Source organism: Sebastes umbrosus, chromosome 18 (assembly GCF_015220745.1).
Source record: "Sebastes umbrosus isolate fSebUmb1 chromosome 18, fSebUmb1.pri, whole genome shotgun sequence".
NCBI lineage: Eukaryota > Metazoa > Chordata > Actinopteri > Perciformes > Sebastidae > Sebastes > Sebastes umbrosus.
The window spans coordinates 7,332,061-7,348,949 of record NC_051286.1 but is presented as its reverse complement, the minus strand read 5'-3'; the positions used below and the strand labels follow the sequence as shown (position 1 = coordinate 7,348,949).

General features: G+C 40.4%; 2 protein-coding genes across 2 annotated transcripts; one reads left to right on the top strand and one right to left on the bottom strand.

The window, feature by feature from the left end:
- Positions 1 to 458: 458 nt before the first annotated feature.
- mtif3 (mitochondrial translational initiation factor 3) lies at positions 459 to 4,746 on the top strand. The gene is made up of 4 exons (XM_037750975.1): positions 459 to 584; positions 1,545 to 2,007; positions 2,551 to 2,702; positions 3,604 to 4,746. The coding sequence occupies exons 2-4, from the start codon at positions 1,548 to 1,550 to the stop codon at positions 3,856 to 3,858; spliced, it is 867 nt and encodes a 288-aa protein (XP_037606903.1). The 5' UTR covers positions 459 to 584; positions 1,545 to 1,547; the 3' UTR covers positions 3,859 to 4,746.
- A 255-nt stretch (positions 4,747 to 5,001) lies between these two features.
- On the bottom strand, positions 5,002 to 16,493 carry heca (hdc homolog, cell cycle regulator). The gene is made up of 5 exons (XM_037750974.1): positions 16,015 to 16,493; positions 10,423 to 11,479; positions 8,615 to 8,781; positions 6,403 to 6,557; positions 5,002 to 5,530 (listed from the first exon to the last, which is right to left on the bottom strand). Exons 1-5 carry the CDS (start codon positions 16,166 to 16,168, stop codon positions 5,366 to 5,368), a joined length of 1,698 nt encoding a protein of 565 aa, XP_037606902.1. The 5' UTR covers positions 16,169 to 16,493; the 3' UTR covers positions 5,002 to 5,365.
- Between the last annotated feature and the right edge of the window lie 396 nt (positions 16,494 to 16,889).

The following is a 16,889-nucleotide window of genomic DNA, read 5'->3' as shown; positions in this document are numbered from 1 at the left end:
TCTATTAATATTATGTCTTTATTCTGTTATTCTGTATCGCAGATGTTTTTCCCCTCAATGTGGCCCTAATACTCCGTAGCACATTTGCACTTTGGCCCTCACTGCATTAGACTTATATACTTAGGCTATAAACTGTGTTACCTTCATCACAATACTCAAATGTTTTGTGGCTCCAGACAGATTCATTTATTTATTTTTTGCCTAAAATGGCTCTTTTGATACTAAAGGTCGCTGACCCCTGGCCTATAAGTATCATGGTAGGTTACATGTAACGTTACTAATTAAGCCAGTATATAAATTCCTTCCACCTCCATTGCATTAGGACGGATAGACAGACATTTCAAAACAAATAAAACTAGAACAACCTGGATGGTAGGTTTACTAAGATAAATGAGAACATATATGCCCTTTTTGAAAAAATATATAATTTAGGTGAACTGACCCTTTAATATTTTGTCCAGAAGAGGGCAGCATCTTGTTTTTACTGCATCTATTCTGATAAATGAAGAAGAACAAGGAGGAAGAAGACACAGCAGTCACCCTGCAGAGTAGTAGAGAGCATGAATAAACAGCATTGATCTACAGTGAGTAAACAGCACAACAACACAAGATCATTTATGGAGAATTTATTTACTTTACATTAGAGTTTATCTCTAATTTAACCATGTGTGCCTGCATTCACGTGTTATAATGATTTGTGTGTAACTGGAGAACAAGGTGATACCTGACAACTTGTTTTCTCGGTCAACACCAGACTCCCATTTAAAATCTTACATTTTAACATTGACACGTTAATTCAACACCCAGTGCAGCAACATGCATTTCCTGCAATGCATTTTATGAATTATTACAGTTTGCTGGTCAGTTCGGCATAATGTTTACTAATGAAACTCTTAATTAAATGTTAGCTTTTAACAGTCTGCTTGCCGATGTGGTCACTGCTGTGAGTGTTTTACCTGCAGACGCTTGTCAGAATGCGTGGTGAACAACAACAAACAAACAGGCAAATAAGTGTAAAACTTACCAAAAGTAAGTCATAAAAGTAAATGTGATGTATGCCGAATAGCACAGTGGATAGTGATGGTTTGAAACATGTTTTTTTTTTGGATGTGTGTGATGTGTGCTGTGACGGATAAGAAAGGCAAAGTTTAATTGGCTGATTTTTAATGGGGGGCTGGCCTTGCAGGAAAATGACTGTATACAACTGTTTAAACTGGCTGTTGATGCAAACGAGATGCAGCTAATGATGCAGAGATGAAATTGAACTTAACATCCATTAAATATTTTTGTGATATCAGGTCTACCTAGCCTGTAGAGTCAAATAGGAAATAAATGACAAAACTTATATTTTTTTATTTGAATGTACTGTATTCCACATTCATCTGTCATGTCTGGCAGTCATTTTCAGTTTATGTTGTTTATTTAATTGTGGGAAGCCAAAATCATGACAGCGATGAATATTTGATTAATTGTGCAGCCCTATGTTTCACATAATAACATCTGGCATCTCAATTGTCCCCTCTCTTTTTCTTTTTTTTATCTAGGATATGTCTGCAGGTTGTGTGCGGTGGATGCTGAGCCGTACAGTGAGAGCTGTGTGTGGCGGCAGCCGCGGCTACTGGACACCAGCATCAAGATTCAGCATATGCAGCGACAGATCAAACATCACAGCTTCCTCCTGGAGACGGTCTCCGTTCTGCACCGCTGTAGACGATGATACAGAACAGACTCCCGCGCTAAAGAAAAAAAAGCATGACCCCCGAGCTCCTGCCACAATCGGCGCCGTTGGCCGCAAGATCCCGCAGCGCGAGATACAGGTGATAAGCGAGACAGGCGAGGAGCTGGGCACCATGCACCGTTCAGATGTGATCAGAATCATGGACGAGCGGGGTCTCAAATTGGTGCTGCTCAGTGAACGCAAAGATCCTCCCGTCTACCAGCTGATGAGCGGCAAACAGATCCACGAAGAGCAGCTGAAACTGCGGGAGAAACCGAAAGCTAAAGCAGGTGTGTGGTGTCTCCTGGTAGGGACCCAAATTAGGTCTCAGTTTAATGCAGTGGCTCCCAGCCTGAGGGTCAGGACTCCTCCAAGGGGTCACAAGATGGTTAACAAGTTGGGAAGAAAGAAAGATGATATTTCTCATATCTTTTCACTTGTTAAATACCAAGACTAGGGCTGTCAATCGATTAATCGCATGATTGTCCATGAGTAATCGCGATCAAACATTTTTTTTATCTGTTCAAAATGTACCTTAAAGGGAGAGTTGTCAAGTATTTAATACTCTTATGTATACATTTATTATTGGAAATCAATTAACAACACAAAACAATGACAAATATTGTCCAGAAACCCTCACAGGTACTGCATTTAGCATCACAAATTTGACATTTGATTTATTGATTGCTGTTGGGATGTAGTGAGAAGTTCAATTTCTGTATTTGTGTGTATTTGAACAGCACTACCAACCCTACCTTTAACAGATAGTAATATTAAATGCTGTATATATGTGAAAGTTAAACACAATGTTAAGACATGTATTCTCTCCACAGCTGCCGTGCAGGTGAAAGAGCTCACCTTTTCATCCGGCATCGCAGCTCATGACATCTCCACCAAGATGAAACAAGTGGAGAGTTGGCTGGAGAAGAAGAACCATGTTAGAATTACTCTGAAATCAGGACGCGGAGCACCTGTAGTCGAGCTGGTGAGGTTTTAGATTAGGTTATGGATGTGGTTTAGGTTAGGCATTGACCTCGACTAGTTAAGGTTAGGATAGGTCGTCGGGCAGAGAGTCTCGCGAGAGCTTTTTGCAAGTTTTCGCAATTTGCGGGTTACCTTCTAGACCAGTGGTTCCCAACTTATTTTCCTCAAAGCCCCCCTACTTTTATCTAAGAAAAGCTTTTTGACTTTACAACACTTAAGAGTTAATGGAAATGTTTGAATCACAGTAGTCTGAAACAATCCTAGGCAGCGACCACTAGAATTTAATTCCACAAATAGTATAAAACTACTAATATTAGCATGATCTTTATGTGCAACTGTGCAGAAATACTGGGTTTAAACTGAATGTGGCCTACTAAGTATGAAACAACTATATCTTTTTAAATAGTTTTATATACAGACGTTTGTAGAAATTATCCAGTAAGTGTGTTATACATGTGTAAATCTAATTTTGACAACTTCAGAGCAGACAAATCCAGGTTGGGAACCACTGTTCTAGACACTAGACCTTTAAATAAGCACATTTAAAAGGATCCTTATCAAAAATAGTTGTTTGTGTTAAAAAAAAATAAAAAAAATATCAGCCTCTATATGCTTTTTTCAAAACGTTCAAATATCAATATCAGAATTGGCCTCCAGTGTCGTACAGGCTCTAGTATGCGATGAACTAGCATTTGTACAGTTTTATTTTATGCTGTGTAACATGTCATGTTCTGGTTCATGTGTATGTTCCGTTCAGTGGGTGAGGTTTGTAACTGTTAATGCCAATAACTAGCATAAGAAAATGACCCTTGACGACTCCCAAACGGTACTGTTGACCTTTACATTAATGTATTCCCCCAAAAATGTCCTAACACACACAAACACTGTTTTATTTTTCACAGGACACGACTCTGGAGCAGATAGTGCAACAAATGAAGGTGGCGGTGGGATTTGTTTCTAAGCCAAAAACCATACGTGACGGTCAAGCAGCCATGTGCATCCTCCGACCGCCTTCAGCAAAGGAGCTGTCGCAGAAAGGGAAGAACAAGGCTGCAGATTCGCAGTCTGACGGCTCGAGTTCGAAAGCCACCGAGAGCAAAACACCCGCCTCTCCTGTTAGCAACACGGACACAACAGAAGGATCTATACAGCAGTGATCTGACGGAAATAAAACATTCTCATGAAAACTAATTGACTTAAATGTCACGGTTTGGTGTAAATTTCTTCACCAGGTCAGCGCAGTGCAGGTCACCAGGGGAGACACTACAGGTGAAGACGGTAAACATTTTAATTAATAGACATCACCATGACATTTCCTCAGTTGGTATTAAATACGCAAATGAGGCATTATCATTTAAAATCTTTGCATACATTTCCAGAACAGAAATCTGAACATTGGATAAAGCCAGGTTCAAAATGCTTGTTTCATTTTGCTCTCACATTAGAGTCAAAGGTTTTTACTGAGGGAATCTCTTTTTATCACTCCAAAAATCAGAAATTACTGTCAACAAGCATAACAAAATCAATTTGTGCCATGGTTTTAGTGATAAAATGTTCTATAAATAAGGAGTTCAAACAGCGTTTCAGACGGAGGGTGAAAAGAGGTGCTGCAGAACAGCCGGTGTGAGAGAAATAAAGCGTTTTTTGAACATTAAAGCATGTAAACAGGTTGGTTAGTTATTGATAACAAAGATGCTCTATTACAATCAGAATACTACCGGCTTAGCACCAATGTGAGTACAGCGACGTAACGACCCTTCCTTCTTTTATATATTCCTTGGGCTGCAGTGTATGTGAATGATATCAGCTGACAGGAAGTAAACATGGACCCAAGCTGTTGCACAGAAATGCAATTCTGCATTGAGATGGTCTATATGGAAGCATCTGCATTCGTTAGGTTTCTCTAATCATTCACCTTAAATGTGTCCCGTCTGTAAACGTAACCGGTGTGGAGTGGACCAGATGTTTAGATGGGAGGTGAATCCCCACATGTGACAGTGTGAACAGATTTGTGTACCCAAAATGTGATAAATACATTGCTGTTTTGTTTTTGTTTTGTTTTTTTTACCCACACTCATAAACTGATGACACTTGCAGGAGATTTTTTTTATTTTTGTCCATCTACTTGTGACCACTTTAGACCAGCTAAAGGATGATGATGATCAGGTAATAAAAGGTGAAGCACTTGAAGATCATCAATAAACAGCTCGAGGATGATTTTCACAATAATAAGGAGACAGTGTTGAAGTGAAAAAACAAAGTTTTAGATGGGATGAAGATATCAAACCAACACCAAAGCATATCTTTCTCTGCTTTATTCGAGATTCATCTTTATGTTTTTGGTAAAAAATTAAAATAAAAGCAAATTTTGGCGTACAGATACATTCACTTCTCACAGATAAACGTGTTTGCTTGACTGATGTGTCAGTTCCACACTTTATCAACACCTCTCTCTTAACAGCAGAGATATACTGCCTTGGAACTTTTTTGTTTTTAACTAGAGTCATACTTTTTTTTTTCTATACATAAAAAAGAAACCAAAAGAGAGAGAACTTAAAAACATAAAATCACCTTAAGGCCCAAAAAAATAAAATCTTTCCTAGATTGTGTTAGAAAACAACTGAGAACAAAAGCAGCTTAACTAGCCTGCATGAACAGCATTTGTCAATAAGCCTCGAGTACTTTGTAGGAGGAGAAAGGTTTAACAAAGTGATAGTCCAGGTTGCCGCAGTGAGGGCACTGCTGGACGTTACTGTACTCGGAGAAATACTGCATCCCGACTCGAACGTCCACCACCGGCTTCCCGCAGTGCTTACAGTTGAGACGAGCCTGAGGACACACAGGGAGGACGCAGGTCAATTAACAGTCAACAGAAAGCTGTGCAAGATTTGAGCATAGGAGTTCAGAGGGTGTGACAAAATAATCAACTCAAAGGTCCCTTTTCCGAGCTTTCTACTGCATCTCACAGTGTTCATCAACACTACACTGGTGAAACAGTGATTCAAGTTTCTTTATCAGATGCACAACAACTACAACAAAGCAGTTGTTGGCAGTGAAAATATTGGGTCTCAGGTTTCCTTCAATAATGCTCATTAAATATGCCTCCTTCCAAGGCAACGCCCCCGACACACATGCACGAGCACCGCCGCATCGTAACTACTTCACAGACACAGAGCGGAGAGAGGACCTCAACTCAACAACGCTACCTCATGACAAGTAACCCCGTCAGTGCTACTTTTGGCTGAGTTTTCTCTTCCATTCTCCAGTAAACTTGCGGTGGCGACACGCTTTGAGTTCAGGCTGGTGCACGCCAAGGGTAGAGTACGAGCAGGGAGGCAGGGAGGCATCTGATTGGTTCTTTCCAAGCGGACCTCGAGGCAGTGATTGGTAGACGTTTTTACAGGATTACAGCAGCTACAGATGACGGCTTTTTTCCGGTCCTTTTTCAGAGCTCATCAGTAATGGATCGCTGTCGGGGTGTAAAGACCATTTCAACCAATATAACAAATAATGTATACTGGAGAACATCGTCAACCCTGCCTTTAATATATTATGGTTAATTGTTGTGTCTTTCCAGCCAAACAGCTACCGTGTGAGCAACAGAATGACGAGACAGAACAACAGAACCACTGTTTGGTTCCACTGCTTCTTTTACAGGAGGACACATCGTGTGTAACAGTAATCAGAGTATCCGTTTGTACCTGGCAACACGGTGAAGCAGCCAGTATATCGTAGGTGTACATGGTGCCCAGTTGGTGCCAGCTCCCGTCCCAGCGTGACTTGCACTTGATGCAGACAATCTTGTGGACGCCTTCTAGACAGTCCACGCAGATGGCGTAGAGGTGCATTAACCTGCCTGTTAGAAATAAAGACATATAGTTAGTTATTAGGTATTATCACATTTAGAGATTAACAAGACAGTTTGATAATCAGCCAGAAAAATCAATATAATAACAAACTCCTGATTGCATCCATGGCTCATTAATTATTATTATTATTATTATTATAATTATTATTATCATGCTCCTACAGTGTAAGAAAAATAAAATAACAGTTTCTAAATCCTCATAGACCACAGCAGCCTGGGTGACTGAGCTACTGAACAAACAGTTTGCTTGTCTGCAAATAGAAGTTGACTTTTAACTGATTACAATGATTTTATGCATATTTATTATATTATTTATATGATTTTTTATAGTTATTATTTCTATGATGCCTTCAGTTCAATCAGTAGCATCTTTTAAATCACTAATCAAAATGTATTTTCATTAACACGAGCACATCGCTTTATTTCCAACATGTGTAATCTTTTTAATGTTATTGCCTTCTATTTTTTAATATTACTTTTGGGTATTTTATTTCCATTTTAATTTGAATTGTTATAATTGTCTGATTTTTTTATTATATATTTTATTACTGTTTCAATCATGTAAAGCACTTTGTAACTTTGTTTTGAAAAGTGCTCCATAAATAAAGTTTATTATTATTATTATTATCATTGTTATTATTATTATTATTATTATTATGTCATGGCCAGTGATAACACATGAGAATCAGCCTTTTGGGCTAACTGTGGCTCATTCACAGTTACTCAATGAGCACCGTCCTTGTTGAATAAACTAATAAAATAGATTGAAATAATAATTTTAAAAAACCTCATTACCATTAGCATGTTTTTTTTTTTTTATTTCCTCATGGATGTAATCTCTTTTCCTGAAAGAACAGCCTTGCAAGTACCGAAATGAAACTTTCCCAGCTCCGTAAAACTTCTGTGTGAATGCCAAAAAAAGTCAAATTTGGAAAATAGTTGCAAGTCTTTTTATTTAGAGTGTTTTTTATTTTTATTTTTTTATCTACGCTACCCAAGTAGAGCTTTAAACCTCATCAAACTGAAGCTATGGAGCAAATATAACACAGCTCACCATCCAAATTACACTGTAAACATGAAGGCATTCAGAGCCACTCACATAGAGAGCCGTGATTCTGGAGTGTTTTTTTATAAACTTGTTTATATATATATATATATATATATATATATATATATATATATATATATATATGTCATTTTCATTTTCTCAAGACAAAATCAAGCTCTAAACTTCACCCACTTAAAGCACAAAATGTCTCAGCTGTTAACGACATTGAATAAACAAACTGATTTTAATCAAACCTCACTTTTTAACTGTACAGCACGATTCAACCGTTTCTCTTTCGCCAACATTTTATATTCTGCCTGACACACAAAAGCACGAAAAACTGAATAAATAATCCGTTCATACTGATGCATAACAAGCCCCATACATATCAAAGCTTCTGGGGCAACACATCAAAGAAGCTTCACGCGGCTGATTCACATTCATGTTGGACTGTGCAGCAGAAAAACCTTAATATACACAGTATGGACGGAGCACACCGAAGGGTTACCCCGTTGTTATTTGTCTTTATAGAAAGGAAAGCTTGGACATTTGATAAAACAAAGTGAATATATAATTTAGCAAAATAACATATTAATGGTTGCAATTCATGAAAACACTAAATATGTATATTTGTCACTAATTAGAAGCAATCCTGGCAGCTGAGCTCGATAACAGTACTTCATCCATGTGTTTTTGTTGGTTTTCAGATTAAACACTGTACATACAATACAAACAGGGCTGTCAATCAATTAAAATGATTTTTTTTAGGGTTTCTGGACAATATTTGTCATTGTTTTGTGTTTTTAATTGATTTCCAATAATAAATATATTCATACATTTTCATAAAACAAGCATATTTGCCCACTTCCATGTTGATAAGAGTATTAAATACTTGACAAATCTCCCTTTAAGATACATTTTGAACAGATATTTGAATCGATTGACAGCCTTACTAAAAACCTAAAAAGTCAACCATGATCTTGAAACCAGGTCTGACCTTGAAGGTGGCAGGGGACGTCGTACTCGATCTCGTCGTGGCGTGAAGGGCTGAGAAACAGCGTCCCGTCCACCAAAGGAAACTGTTCAAACACCGGCAGCGCTCTGTGGCACAGCGCACAGTTGACCACGTTTCTCTGGCTCGCACTGAGGGCTGACAGGATGAACCTGCAGGACGACATGGACACAAACAACATTATGAACTCCTCTACACTGATTTATTTATTTATTACATGCTTTGGTTTTATCAGAGTTGTACTAAATCTAAAGAATCAAACCCATGAGGAGGTTTTGTGGCTTTTCAGGCTGATATTGGTGCATCTTGTCTCTGTTTGCTTAAGTAGATCTGCACTTTGTCTGCAGTGCACTTATTTTAAAAACAACAACAACTGCCGATCCCAGCTGACATTGGGTGAAGGCGGGGTACACCCTGGACAGGTCGTCAGCCTATCACAGGGCTGACACATAGAGACAAACAACCATTCACACCTACGGGCAATTTAGAGTCAACAATTAACCTGCATGTCTTTGGACTGTGGGAGGAAGCTGGAGAACCCGGAGTAAACCCACGCTTACACGGGGAGAAGATGCAAACTCCACACAGAAGGGCCCAAAGCTGGATTCGAACCTGCAACCCTCTTGCTGTGAGGCATATATATATATATTTTTTTTTTAAGTTAATTTGATTTAAACTTTCTCGTTTTATTGTCAGACCAATTCAGAACTTACTATCATGAGTTGTTTTGGACGGTTGGTTGGAGCCATTTGAATGTGACACTTTGTGCTGTGGAAAATTGTGATCAGCATATTAGCAGACTTCCCAGCATGCATTGTTTTGTTAAAACTCTCAAGAGACCCCACTGTTGTGTAGTTTGAAGAAAATATGAACGATGGAAACCTGCTGTGTTTCTTTATTACATGTTGAGTCAAGTCGTGGTTGTTTCTTTTTTCTCGGGTTGGTACAGATTTCAGACTTTTGACTTTAAAACTAAGAGAATGTAAATAAAAGCAAGTTTGTCTGTAACTATTGTTAGCTTGACTGAACAGCTGTTGATGCAACTTACGTTTGTCAAACTTTTTTTTTTTTCAAATTTATTAAACTTAACTCAGCTAGCTTTACATTTTCAAAACTATGAGACGACTTTGAACTAATAATTAAACTTAAAGGTAGGGATGGTGAAGATTTTAGAAAAAATGTTTTGTTATATTTGTTTAAATTCTCCTTACATTCTGACAGCAATCAATAAATCAAATAAAAAAAAAGAAAAGAAAATCTATAACTGTGGCTGACGCAGGATCGTGTCTAGAAGGTAACCCGCAAATTGCAAAAACTCGCAAAACCGTGCAAGAACTCTCACGAGGCTCGCTGCCCGACAACCTATCCTGACCTTAACCATCTCCTGAGAGTTTCCCAAATTGTGGCTTACCTCCTAGACACGACTCTGTCACAGGGCTGTAATAAACCCGTCCAATCATTTCATTTGGCCCGAATGTAATGATTGGACGGTCTACCTGCTTGCCTGCATGCACTCTGCCGTGCACTCATTGTGCATCACCAGAGTCTTCCTCGAGCTGCGAGCTTGACAGCTGTGAGTACTAACAATAGCCATGTTTGTTGTTTATGTTCATAATGATAATTTTGGTGGAGTGGCTTTGGAGGGAGGCCTGAAGCGACTGTGTCAGTTTTGCCGATTGGCGACTTTCTCTATAGATTTAGGGACTTTTGGAGCTAGAGCTGCTAGCTACTGTCATTTGGGAAAGAGTTGGCAACACTGGGCTCAGTTAAGGCGTAGGGGAGAGATGTTTTACCTGCGCAGCTCTTCTCCCTGGCCTGCCTGGGCGTCGTCCTCCATGCGGACGTGGTAGGTGTTGAGTTTATGTCGGGGGACGTGGGTGAGGAGCTCCGAGAGGTCCAGCCTCCTCAGGAACTGCACTGGGTGGGAGTGGGTGCCGTCACCCACGCTGCCGGAGGTGAGCCGGTGGTGGAGCGGGAGGGCGAAGGACAGCGGCAGGGGGATCACAGACCCGGGGTCGAGGTGAGCGCCGCCGCCGGAGGCTCCCATGGAGCAGCCGCCGCCACGCCCGAGAGCTCCCCCGACCAGCAGGTGTTTCCTCTGCGGGTCCATGTGGACGGCCGATTTGAGGAACTCTCCCAGCTGACGAGAACCTCGCAATCCTGCTCCTCCAGCCGCTGCTCCGAGGATGGCGGTGGGGGAGAAAGGGAAACCAGTTGGCGGAGACTGTCCCGGGGAGTCACATGGAGACTTCTGAGGAGGCCCCAGAGAAAAGGGTCCTCCTGCAGGGAGTCCTCCTCCTCCTGCTGCTGCTCCTCTCTCTGAAGAGTTCTGACGGTCAATTGATTGTCTCCGAGGTAACTCCTGACTGGAGGCTCTGTGGGGGAGTTTACCTCCTCCTCCTGTTGCTCCTAGTGGCTTGCTTCTCTTGGGCTCATCGAAAAGCCCGTCCCCGGGCCCGCAAGCTCCTCCACTGGTGGACCCGTTCCTGCCCGTGCTCCTCTCAGACGGCTTCTTCTTGCGGTCGTCCTGCATGCGTTTCACCTGGTACCAGTCGGTGTCTTTCTTCAGGTGGCCCTGGCCGCAGCGGCAGGAGCAGAACCTGAACGCCAGGTCGTAGCCCTTCTTGGTCCACATGTTCTGCCGGCACTGCTTCTCGTTCCAGGACCGAGCGCGGCCGATGCAGTTGAACTGGACCAGGATGGAGCTCTCCCACTCGTAGAAGCACTGCAGGTGCATCCAGTTGCCGTAAGGGCAGAGCTCGTTGTTGCATTGCACCCGCTGGTAGTCGTCCTTCTCCAGGTCGATGGGACGGGCCAGGCTGCAGCCGAGAGGGGTCGCACACGCGCCGTCTGGATGAGGAAAGACAGGAAGGGATGACTTAGTTGTGTTTACATCACAAGATATATTTTAAGCTGCAGTAATAGGCTTCAGTAATATTAAGGCTGCATTGTTTATTAATCAGTCAATTATTTATCTGATTAATCCGTTAATCATTTGGTCTATAGAATACCAGAAAATTGTAATGACATTCAAAGAAGCGCTGCATTGTGTCATTAAGACTCACTGAGGCTGCATTTGACAACAAGGAACTCGAGATTCCATCCATAAATCTGACAATTTAAAGATGTCTTGCTTATCGGGTACTATTCAAACATGTTAAAACAAGACCAAAGACTATTTACTAAAACACAACAACCGCTCTAAAATTCGGCTAACGTCCGACACGCTAATCAACACCTGTTTCAGTAATATTTCAACTTGTTTGCCTGCTGTTCCCACAATCCTCTCGCTCCCAAACAAATCAGAAAATTGTAGAAAATAAAACCCAGAGTAGAATCTTAAAAATTGCAAATTTTCTCAGTCGAAACCCTGGAGTTATTCAATTTAGGACTGCAACTAATTATTGTTTTCATTATCGGTTAATCTGTCTATTACTTTCTTGATTAATCAATTAATTGCTCGGTTTATTACACATCAGAAAAATAGATAAAAAATGTCCCTCACTATCTCCTAGAGCCCAGGGTGACGTCTTCATTACCCAAAACCCAAAGATAATCAATTTACTATCAAATAAAACAAAGAAGTTCTTACATTTAATTGGCTAGATTTTACTTTTTTTTGTGTTTTGTCTGACACAACGGTGTCATTAGAGCAGTCTCTCCATCATAAGATACATATCAACATGAGGTGAAAGTGTGAATAGAGAGACTTCAGTGTCCTTGCTGCCTCATCGCCATCGATTTATGAAATTCAACTAGGCCATCCAAGCCTGTGAGCGGCTCTATTCAAGCTCTGCCAACTGTCAAGTCTGGATGTGAATCAAGTAAATGTGGGCACACAGGCTCTCTACAAGAAGTAGCTCATGATAATACACTCAGTGTGTGTGTGTGTGTGTGTTTGTGTGTGTGTGGGGGGACAGTTTCCTCCTTCCTTTTCCGGTAAAGTCACTGTCAGCGCTTTTTGGTTTCTCCCTCTAAAGTCACCACAGTGAAGAAAAGGCAGCTTCCCCAGGATTAAACAATAGCTCTATAAAGATGTTTTTACAAGTTGACTTTACTTATTTTACTGTCCTGAAAAGGAAATATACATTTTATTTATTTTGGGCTCCAGCTACAGATTTTATCTGCTGATAATTTTCTTGATTAGTCGAAAAATGGCTATTTTCAAAAGCGGTCCCTTGCCCTCTGACCTCCAGATATGTGAATGAAAATGGGTTCTATGGGTACCCACGAGTCTCCCCTTTACAGACATGCCCACTTTATGATAATCACATGCAGTTTAGTAATCGCCTGATTGTTCATGATTAATCACAATTAATCGCAAATTAATCACACATTTCTTTTATCTGTTCAAAATGTACCTTAAAAGGAGATTTATCAAGTATTTAATACTCTTATCAACATGGTAGTGGGCAAATAGGCTTGCTTTATGCAAAGGTGGGTACAGTTTATATTTATTACTGGAAATCAATTAACAACACAACAAACGGCAATTGTTTAAACTGCAAAAATCCAGTGGAAAAGCCTAAGGGTAAAGTTAAGATGAATGCAACGTTAAACACTGAAGAAGGAGGAAAACTTGACGCTGCCCTAGCTGCGTAAGACATGCTTCATGAAATTATTAAAGGAATAGTTAGAAATTTTGGGAAACATGCAGTTGAGAAGAAAAAGTAATAGATCGAACCAGGGCTGTTAATCAATTAAAATATTTAATGGTGATTAATCGCATGATTGTCCTTGATTAATTGTGATTAATCACAAATAAATCGTACATTTTTTATCTGTTCAAAATGTACCTTAAAGGGAGATTTGTCAAGTATTTAATACTCTTATCAACATGGGAGTGGACAAATATGCTCGCTTTATGCAAATGGCTGTATATATTTATTATTGGAAATCAATTAACAACACAAAACAATGACAAATATTGTCCAGAAACCCTCACAGGTACTGCATTTAGCATAAAAAATATGCTCAAATCATAACAAACTGCAGCCCAACAGGCAACAACAGCTGTCAGTGTGTCAGTGTGCTGACTTGACTATGACTTGCCCCAAACTGCATGTGATTATCATAAAGTGGGCATGTCTGTAAAGGGGAGACTCGTGGGTACCCATAGAACCCATTTTCATTCACATATCTTGAGGTCAGAGGTCAAGGGACCCCTTTGAAAAAGGCCATGACAGTTTTTCCTTGCTCAAAATTTAGCTTAAGTTTTGAGCGTTATTTAACCTCCTTCCTGACAAGCTACTATGACATGATACCAACAGCTTCATTAGGTTTCCTAGATGATATGATGCCATCTTTACTCTGGCTTTAAAGGTCCCATATCATGCTCATTTTCAGGTTCATACTTGTATTTTGGGTTTCTACTAGAACATGTTTACATGCCGTAATGTTAAAAAAAACCTTTATTTTCCTCATGCTGTCAGCCTGAATATACCTGTATTTACCCTCTGTCTGAAACGCTCCGTTTTAGCGCATTTCAACGGAATTGCGTTGCTAGGCAACAGTTTGGGTCCATGTTTACTTCATGTCAGCTGATGTCATTCACATACACTGCAACAGGAAATAAACTGGGACACATTTACAATGTTTATGTTTAAATATTGTATATTTGTGACATCACAAATGGACAGAAATCCTAACAGCTTGTTTCAAACAAACAATGTCTGAATACGGGCTGTGTGTATTTCTCCGTTTATTGAGTGTTTTGATAGTTTACCAGTGTTAATCCAGCACTTAAACCTGCTTTATAATATAGAAGACATGAAAATCTCACTTTTTACAATATGGGACCTTTAAAACTGAGCCAGCTACAACCTCTGAAATATCCTTTGCGTAATTGCGTTACTATCGTGTTAACTCTGACAGCCCTAATAATGACTACTGAAAAATAAATATACATACAACTTTAGTGCATTTAAACCTTTCTACAGCAATGTAGGTATAACGTGTTTAATAAAAGTTTTATAACAATGTCATAAAGTGACTCAGGAGATATTACATCTGTAATATCTAAAGAGCAATAACCTATATAAATGTTCTGATGCTGTTTTAAACCAAATTTATTTGTACCACATTTAAAAAGTGCAGGGTGATTATTTATTTTTTTCTCTGTATGGGACAAGTTGAACTTGAGTGCGCACACAAGCGGTGAGTTGTCAGTATTACCTCTTGAGGAAGGCCACAACCACTGTGTGTACAAGGTGCGCTTCAGGAAGAGACAGCTGAGGCCTGCCTAAAGTAACCTGCACACCAAAATGTAACAACAACCATCGATTATTAACGTGGGTGTGAATGTGAATTCAAAGAAGTGCTACATTGTGTCGTTAACACTCACTGAGGCTGCATTTGACAACAAGTAATGCTTCTTTTTTTGCAAGAGTAGCTCGACGCGCCAAATTCCATTCATAAATGTGCCAATTTAAACATGTCTTGCTCATTAGGCACTCCTAAAACGTGTAAAAACAAAACTAAATACTATTTTTGTAAACACAAACAACCGCTTTACACTTCGGCTAACATCCCACACACCAAGCAACACCTGTTTCAGAGATATTTCAACTTGCATGCATGCTGTTCCAACAATATTCTTGCACAAAACACAACCACAGTGGAGCTTAAAATACAGTGTAAAACCAGTTACACAAACCGAGATTGCAATGCAGTTGAGTGCTAAGCTACTTGCTGGTTCCCATTGTGTCGTCAACACTCACTGAGGCTGCATTTGACAACAAGGAGTACTATTCTCATAGGTGGTAATGCTTCTTTTTTTGCAAGAGTAGCTCGACGCGCCAAATTCCATTCATAAATGTGACAATTTAAACATGTCTTGCTCATTAGGCACTCCTCAAACGTGTTAAAACAAGACTAAAGACTATTTTAGATAACACATACAACCGCTTTACACTTCGGCTAACATCCCACACACCAAGCACCACCTGTTTCAGTGATATTTCAACTTGTACAGCTGCTGTTCCACCAATATTCAACAATATTCTTGCAGCAAAACACAACCACAGTGGAGCTTAAAATACAGTGTAAAACCAGTTTCACAAACCGAGATTGCAATGCAGTTGAGTGCTAAGCTACTTGCTGGTTCACCAGAGAAAAAAAAACACTCCATGCACACAAGGCCTCAAGTCGTGATCGACCATGCACAGCGTTGTTATGTGCACGACAATCAAGTAAGCGTTAAATTGGTACATTTTTAAACAGAAGTTTGGTGTGCAGTGTTCTCTCTTCTGCAGAGTGGAAAAAGAAGTGAAAGGTGCATTTGCAACGTCGCAGTGCATGCATGTCACAGTCGCACAGAGCTTACACAGGAAGGCAGCATCACATCAGTAAACTTCTACATGTCTGTGTTTCCTCTCTTTTCTTACCACTCGAGTGCTCTGGGTGTCTGGGTGCAGCAGCAGCAGCAGCAGCAGCAGCTGCAGCCTGAGGTGCGGCCGCACAGGCTCCATTTTCCTGCTCATCTCCACTGCTGTTAGTGCGTTTGCTTTTCTTTCCCTTGTTGTTCTTCTGGTTGGGCATTGCACCAGGTGTTTCGGATGTCTTGGTGTTATTATTTCGACCTCTATCTGCTGCTGCTGCTGCTGCTGTCTGACATTTCTGTGGACTCCATTTCTGCAGGTGGTGCTTGCTTGTTATTGTTTGCAGTGTTTTCTCTCTTTGTTGTTGTTGTTGTTGTTGTGTGGTGTCCTCGTGGAAGACAGGTGAGGCTTTTTAGTAGCAGCAGCTCTGGACAAGCAGCACTTGTGTAAAGAATTATCTGCTATAACCTTTAACAGCGAAGGCGTGTCCGTGTCTTGTTTTGATTCCTGCTCTGCTGTTTTCTTCCACCCCCCTCTGACGTCACGAGACCCCGCCCCCCTGCATCGGCCCGTCAACCATTTATGCTGCGTTCAAGCGCCCTGTGGGAAAGCTCGGACTTTACAGCTTTAAATGCTTGTGTTAAAGGGGACATATAATGCTTATTTAAAGGTTCATACTTGTAGTTGGGGTTTCTACTAGAACATGTTTACATGCTTTAATGTTCAAACAACATATTATTTTTATCATACTTTTTCTGTCTGATTACTTCTGTATTCACCCTCTGTCTGAAACGCTCCGTTTTAGCGCATTTCGACGGAATGGCAACGGAATTGCGTTGCTAGGAAACAGCTTGGGTCCATGTTTACTTCCTGTCAGCTGATGTCATTCACATACACTGCAAAAGGAAAAAAAAACTGGGACACATTTAGAATGATTACGT

Excerpts from the sequence above, each read along its gene's own strand:
- mtif3 (XM_037750975.1), top strand. The coding sequence starts at position 1,548 with ATGTCTGCAGGTTGTGTGCGGTGGATGCTGAGCCGTACAGTGAGAGCT. Across the intron at positions 2,008-2,550 it reads GAAACCGAAAGCTAAAGCAG|CTGCCGTGCAGGTGAAAGAG; the intron begins GTGTGTGGTGTC and ends TTCTCTCCACAG. Across the intron at positions 2,703-3,603 it reads GAGCACCTGTAGTCGAGCTG|GACACGACTCTGGAGCAGAT; the intron begins GTGAGGTTTTAG and ends TATTTTTCACAG.
- heca (XM_037750974.1), bottom strand. The coding sequence starts at position 16,168 with ATGCCCAACCAGAAGAACAACAAGGGAAAGAAAAGCAAACGCACTAAC. Across the intron at positions 6,558-8,614 it reads CGTCCCCTGCCACCTTCAAG|GCAGGTTAATGCACCTCTAC; the intron begins GTCAGACCTGGT and ends TATTTCTAACAG. Across the intron at positions 5,531-6,402 it reads CTGCTTCACCGTGTTGCCAG|GCTCGTCTCAACTGTAAGCA; the intron begins GTACAAACGGAT and ends GTGTGTCCTCAG.